Genomic DNA, 6,981 nt, shown 5'->3' on the forward strand with positions numbered 1-6,981 from the left:
TCTGTGCACTCCTTGCGTGCATGTGTGCAGAGTGTGTTTCCTCTGTCTATCTGTGCACTCCTTGCGTGCAATGCCCAATGCTTTAATCCCGAAGTTCTCCGTCACTTTCTCCCTGCAATCCCCAGCTACTTCCTGATTTTGTCCCAACTCCTTAGAAATAGGCACGAGACAGTAAAGCCCTTGACCGGCTGACGTAGACAGAGCCCACCCTTTTTTATTTCCTCCTCGGGGCTAGCAGCACGCTGGATAAAGCGGTAGCTGCCAGGCTTTGTAGACAGCTGCATACCCTCAACTGTGTTCTACATTTTCACTGTCTCCCCTTCAGACAGTTTGAGGCTGGTCTGTGAAGTGTGGTGGCATTTGCCTTTAATCCCAGCCCTCGGGACTCAGAGCAGGCAGCTCTCCGTGAGTGTGAAGCTGGCTGGAACCGCATACTAAGATCCTGTTTAAAACAAGCAACAAACCAAAAGTATCTGGTGAAATACAGCTGGCTGATTTAAAAACCCAAGTGTAACTCAGCTCCAGAGGGATCAGTGGAACCATCAACCGTGTGTAGAGTTCTCGTCAGCGTCCTGTCTTAGAAAGCTGAATTCCTGTTACCTGAAGATGTGTGTTAGCAGCTATGGCTAGACTCTGGGAACCTGGGAGGGGCAATGATGAGCTTCGGAAAGTCTCGTTCTCTGGTGATTTGGGAAACGGTCATCACTACATACCTTAATGATGTTTTTTGTTCTTTTCAGGGCCAAAGCATGTTGTTCTTAAGTTTGTGGTGAAATTCTTCCCACCTGACCACACGCAACTCCAAGAGGAACTCACAAGGTTAGTAGCTGTCAACTGGACATTTTTCACTGTAGTGTAAAGGGGAAAAGCAAACTAGTTTCTATTGGCCAAATATTTTCCATAATGTTTATTTGACCGTGTCTCTTCAGCGCTTAGATGTTTAACGCTTCTCTCTTCCATCTCTGCCTACAAGATGAAGGAGAAGGACATGCTCTTCCTGCAACCTGGTTTCTTTGTGACTGACCACGAAGGAAAGTGATCTTAGCCCCAGTCAGCGTCAATCCCCCGCCCAATCTGTTATAACCCGAGTCAGTTTTAGGGCTTTTTTGTGAAGCCATTCTGAATTCTGTTACGAGTGCCTGAGAGGATCTGAATTCAGTTCCCAGCACACAAAATTGGGCAGCTCACCACCATCTGTAACTCCAGTTCCAGGAGATCTGATACCCTCTTCTGGCTTCTCTGGATAGCTTCACACACACACACACACACACACACACACACACACACACACACATATGCAAACACGCACACACACACACACACACACACACGGTATGGGGGATTTTAAAATAAAGACTGCATCTTCCTTGCTGCCCTAGGTAGGTGAATTTGACAGTGTCCACGGCCAGGAACAAACACCGTACGTCCAAACACTTGCAGAAGGCCACAGAGGCCGGGGTGTGGGGAATACACATCAAGATGAGAAAGCATCCCAGTGATGGGTAACGTTGAAAACTGGCTGCCCTGGGGATGCTAGAGTGTGGGGCTGGAAGTCTCGTGGGATCCAGGTGAGCAAGCAGTTACTGTGTCTACCCATGAGATGAAGCAGCAAAAGTGCTGAAAAGTGCTCTTAGCCACTGAGCCGTCTCTCCAGCCCCACCCCACTCCCGTGGCAGAGCTCAGACCTGTCCCTTGTGCCGATGCGCAGAGCCACTTTGCCTTTCCCTTTTCCTCTGTCTGTCTTCATCCAGCAGAATAGATTCTACCAGAATCCTGCCGTAGACTGCCTGCAGAGGTTCCCGCTAACCGCCAGGAAAGCTGAATTAATCTTACTTAGTACGAATAGGAACACTCTTAAGACTTTCCAAATGATACGAATCACAGCATCAGTCAGTGTGTTGCCAGCAGGGTATGAGGCAGGGGGATTGTGTGTGTGATGTGGGCATGCCATCTCCAGAAGCAAAGGCTTTGGCCATTCCTGTCTCACTGTCCCAGACACAGCCCATCCGTGGGAAGCATTTTCTGTTGTCACCGTTTAGCTGTGTTCAGTGCCTACTGAGAAAGAGTGAGCCTGGCTCCCTGGGCTTGCCTGGATTGCTTCCATTTATAGCCCCGGAGGTGTTGCTAAGTTCTGAAAGCAAGAACAGCCAGTGCCTTCCACTTTCAGCCCATGCGGTTAGCAGAGGCCATGGAGTCAGGCCCAGGAAGCTGTTTCTCATGTTACCCCGGCCTGAGAACAGAGACTGCGCGTAGCTGAAGGTGACAAGCTCCTGCAGCCCTCGGAAAACATGTCCCCACCACACACGTGTAGATACGTCCAAGGCCCTCTGTTGTCACGCTGGCCTCTTGGGGTTGTCACCAATACCCACAAAGCCTGCTAGACTCTGTCCAGAAATAGTCCCAAAACACTTATGTGTAGACACAGGACCTTGTGTCTGCGTTGATAAATTATTCAAAGTGCAATGCTTTTAAAACATAAAACCCTCTTGGTGGTCTGAAAATGAGCTACAGGATGGGTTGTGAAGTATCGAGTTCAGTGAGCCGTCACCACCGCCCGATCCGGAAAGATGAGGAGGCCGACCCTTCCTCCAGGAGCCCCGTGCTCACGAGCAGGTTGTTCCCCACTTTTCTTCCCTGTGGCTTTCGAGGCAGGACAGCAGGTAGTGGGGGCACACACAGGACAGGGCACACGTGCAGGAAGGAAGTTTGGGAAGCCCCTCTGTCGGCTGCTGGTGATTTTGTTTTCTGCCTATGCGATGGTCACCCTTTTTGTATTTTTTTTTTATTTTATCCTTTGCATTTTTAGTTGTTAACCATGAAATGCCCTAAACAATTTAAAGAAGATTGGTTGTTACTTTTTTAAGTTAATATTTGTTGAATTGTTACAACTACTTTCTCCCCATGGGTTACCCTATCTGATAAATTTGTTCTTTGGCAGACTCATACTTGTATATAATACACATTGTGACTTCTTCCCCCTCCCCGCTTATGTCCCTCCTACTCCTGTCAGTCTAGAACCCCAAGTTCCTGTTCCGAAATATTTGTGTCATTTGGGGGCATTCCTGTCTGTTGGCTTTGTGTGTGTGTGTGTGTGTGTGTGTGTGTGTGTGTGTGTGTGTGAGTGTGAGTGAATGTGTGTGTATGAGTGACAGAGACCCCCCCTCCCCCACCACGACACACACCGAGTCTAACCAGGGTTGTCCATGTGACTATGGGTTTGGAATACTCCATCTGCATGGCCAACCTGGTGAGCTCCCCACTGTACCCCATTTAGTTCTTATGGAAGTCTATGTGGCTGATGTTGTTAAGGGCTTTTTTCTTTTTTTAGAATTAATTAGCGGTGGTTCAGCAGCCGAGCACCGGCCTGTGTTTCAGGCGCCTCTCTGTGGCTCTGATACAGAACCACGACCAAGGAAACTCAGAGGAAAGTCTCTATGGTTCCAGACAGTTAGAGGCGAGGATGGCCGAGCAGAGGTTACAGGTGGTGGGTGGTAGCTAAACAGCAAGCTGAGAGCTCACATCTTGAAGCACAAGCAGGAGGCCAAAATGCTAAACAGGAAATATCAAATCCCACCCTCAGTGACACACTTCCTCCAAAGGCCACACCTCCTAAACCTCCCCAGCGTCACCACGAACCTGGTGACCGAGATTCAAACATCTGGGCCTGTGGGGGATGTTGTTGTCCAGACCACCACACCTCACGTGTGTGAGACCTGAAGTTCCACTGCAACACCCTAAAATGTAACAAAGCAGTCTTTTGTTTTACAAAGTAGGTGTTCACTATAGAAAGTTAGAACTATTAATAACACTAAAACCCTAGAAATACCTCTTCCCTCTTGTGTAGCATGTTTGCATGGACTGGAATATGATATATTAAATTTTTTTGTTCTTTCACCAACCCCCAGTCACTGTGGACTCATGAATTTTCATTAATTCATAATTTACTAATTCATAAACTCAGTATGTTTTAATCTATATTAATCATTCTTGCTCTGGTCAGATTGTCACAGATCTGGCTTTGGAGGTACCTTCGATACACCATACTTAGGAGGGCGTGCCTCCATGGAAAACCAGCGATTCTGAGCTCACACTCCCTTCACTGCCCCTCAGTGTCTCTAAGCTGTTTTTTTTTACCTGGTTTTGCGTACCTTTCTCTAATTTCTTACTGTGTGTTCAGATTGCCAGGAGGAAGCTGCCTCCGGACGCCGGCCCTCCTGTTGGCTTTGCCTTCACCCGTGTAACCCGAGTCTCTGTTGACTTTCACAGGTACCTGTTCGCTCTGCAGGTGAAGCAGGACTTGGCTCAGGGCAGGCTGACGTGTAATGACACCAGCGCTGCCCTCCTGATCTCACACATCGTACAGTGTAAGTTCTTTGGAATCCCTTTGAGAACCCTCTTGGACCGACGGTGGTCTGATGGAGGAGGAGCCCAAGGCACACAGAAGCACAGTCAGGAATATCTGTGTTGTCTCTGTGTTACCGTGGATGCCTTCAGTAGAGCAGAGACACTAAGTGCACTCAACGATTTCATTTATTTATTTATTTATTTATTTATTTATTTATTTATTTTGGTTTTTCGAGGCAAGGTTTCTCGGTATAATAGCCCTGGCTGTCCTGGAACTCACTCTGTAGACCTCTGTACAGAGGCTGATTTCGAACTCATGGAGATCCGCCTGCCTCTGCTTCCTGAGTGCTGAGCTTAAAGGCGTGCACTTCAACTGCCCGGCTTGATTGTTTTAAGGACAGATATACACCAAATCCACTCTGTCCTGTCCTTGTATCTAGTGTTCCGATATTTGTCATTAGTGTTAGGACACTAGACTGCTGTGGATTTCACTTCCGTCCCAAGTAATTCACAGAGGGGAACGCTCCGGAAGTGAGTTTATTTCACACCCATGCAGTGATGACCTGGAAGAGACCAGGGTGCGTGTTAACCCTGACGCCAAAGCAAAAGCTGAATGAGCCCTTAACCGGCCTCATTTCTATCCTCAGGATGGAAAAGAGTTTGCTCAGAGCTGAGAAGCCCAAACTTAGTCCCCTACAAAGTTTAGACTTTGTCTTCACTGCACAACCTTATTTCAGAGCAGCCTGGATACAGAAATAGATCCCCAAACCAATACATTTGTGCCTTCAGCGTCCTTTGCGGACACACGTAAGACGGTGGAAATCTGGTTGCCCTGTGCACGCGAGTGCTGCCTTTGTCCCTAAGCACACTGCGGTATATGTTGTAGAGAACATCTGTGTACTGAATGAGCTTCGTTTGGGCATGGATGAGTCAAGATCGTGTATTAGACAGCGCTTTCTTAATAGAGCCACTCAGAAACACCAAAGTCAGTTCATGCCAACGTGCTGAGATTTTTCAGAAATCTGACCCCAGATTTCCCTTCAGAACAACATGCGCTGATTGCTGATTCATCGTTCACAGAGACTTTATAACTCATGATTAATTTTTCTGAAGATTGGATTTTTTACTTTATATGTACTTATGTATATGTAGCATATGTAGGTGCCCTTAGAGGCCGAAGAGCATAAAGTCTGCTATAGTTACAGGTGCTTGTGAGCCTTCCGATGTGGGATCTGAACTCGGAGCCTCTGAAAGAGCAGCAGGTGCTCTTAACCACTGAGCCATCCCCCTCATTTATTTTAGGAGTGTTTGCCTCCATGTGTGTATGTGGCCCATACGTGTGCCAGGTACACACAGAGGTACCAAGACTGCAGAGGGTTCCCTGGAGTTACGGGTGGTTGGGAGCTACCATAGGGGTTCTGGGAAAAGCAGTAAGTGCTCTTAACCACTGAGCCATCTGTCCAGCCCCTGGATCTATCTTGAATATTGGGAATCAGCTGTGCTTTCTAACCAGACAGAAGAAGCCATAGCAAGAGATCAAAGCTCCCGCACAGGGCACTGATAACCGTGTCTGCAGGCCAGGGCGCCCTTCCGTTCTGGGCACCGTTTTCTGTGATGGAATGGAGATTTAATCGAGAAGAGGGAGTTAGGGAACAAGGTCACCTGTTGTGGCAGAGGCAGCTGGTAAGTGTTGCTGGGTGAGTCGGCACGGCTTAGCGCAGGACAAGTAGTTTCAGTAGAGTCATGTGACCAGCGTGCAGGCCGTGCATGGCGACAGTGGGTGAATGGGCTGGGTGTGGCAGGCTGCTTCACGTTGGAGCAAAAGGTAGCTGTCATAGTGACCACACTCTGCTCCATTAGTTCAGGGCCCTCCACAGTCTAGTAGTCTGTTACACCGGTAATAGGGTGCACAGGAGGGGTGTGCCTCCCAGAGTCCGACAGGCATTTGCTCGCTGGTGCTTGAGCGCAATTGTCCTTTAAGGCCCAGGGCCAGGCGTGTCTATGGTACAGCGATTTCCAGACAATGTTGAGGTTGCCCAAGAAAACCCATTGTGTTGCCTGTGGGTGAAAAGTCTACACAGTTACACTCCGACCTGTTACTTCTGACAGTGTAAGAAATTTGGTAAACTCTTAAGGTAAAACAACAACGACAACAAAAACCATAATGTTTACTTTTCCTCCCAGTGACATCTCTTCTGTGACAATGGATTTGGGCTGTCACATGTAAGAGTTTCAACAATTTGTTTTGTTAAGTCCTGAAGCTCCTAGGTCTGTTTACACTGAATCACTCAACAATCGTCCACATGTATAGGATGAATATAGGGAGAAAGAAAGAACTCCCAGTTTCCCATAGCGCAGCTGGGTAGATGTGTTGACAGCGGAATCCTTCAGAGTCACTATGAGATAGGATTTTTCTCGGAAAAGAATGATGAATGTCTAAGCTGATGGTTCAACAGTGACCCCGAGGATCCCACCTCTCATTGTGCGTTTGTTTCATGAGGCCACACGGTGCCCTGTTGGTGTGTGCAGTTACTGTGTGTCGGGCCACACGGTGCCCTGCTGGTGTGTGCAGTTACCGTAAACACGGTTCCCTGCTGGTGTGTGCAGTTATCATAAACACAGTTCCCTGCTGGTGTG

The 6,981-nt window shown here is 48.1% G+C and overlaps 1 protein-coding gene across 2 annotated transcripts in view; it reads left to right on the forward strand.

The window, feature by feature from the left end:
• Positions 1-6,981, forward strand: part of Farp1 (FERM, ARH/RhoGEF and pleckstrin domain protein 1) — a 227,591-nt gene that overhangs the window by 169,806 nt on the left and 50,804 nt on the right. For both annotated transcript variants that reach the window (XM_013349331.2, XM_005355684.2), the window contains exons 5-6: positions 741-819; positions 4,267-4,364. In XM_013349331.2, coding sequence (XP_013204785.1) covers positions 741-819; positions 4,267-4,364 — 177 coding nt within the window. The remainder of the gene's footprint in view (positions 1-740; positions 820-4,266; positions 4,365-6,981) is intronic.

Source organism: Microtus ochrogaster, chromosome 17 (genome assembly GCF_000317375.1).
Source record: "Microtus ochrogaster isolate Prairie Vole_2 chromosome 17, MicOch1.0, whole genome shotgun sequence".
Classification (NCBI taxonomy): Eukaryota; Metazoa; Chordata; class Mammalia; order Rodentia; family Cricetidae; genus Microtus; species Microtus ochrogaster.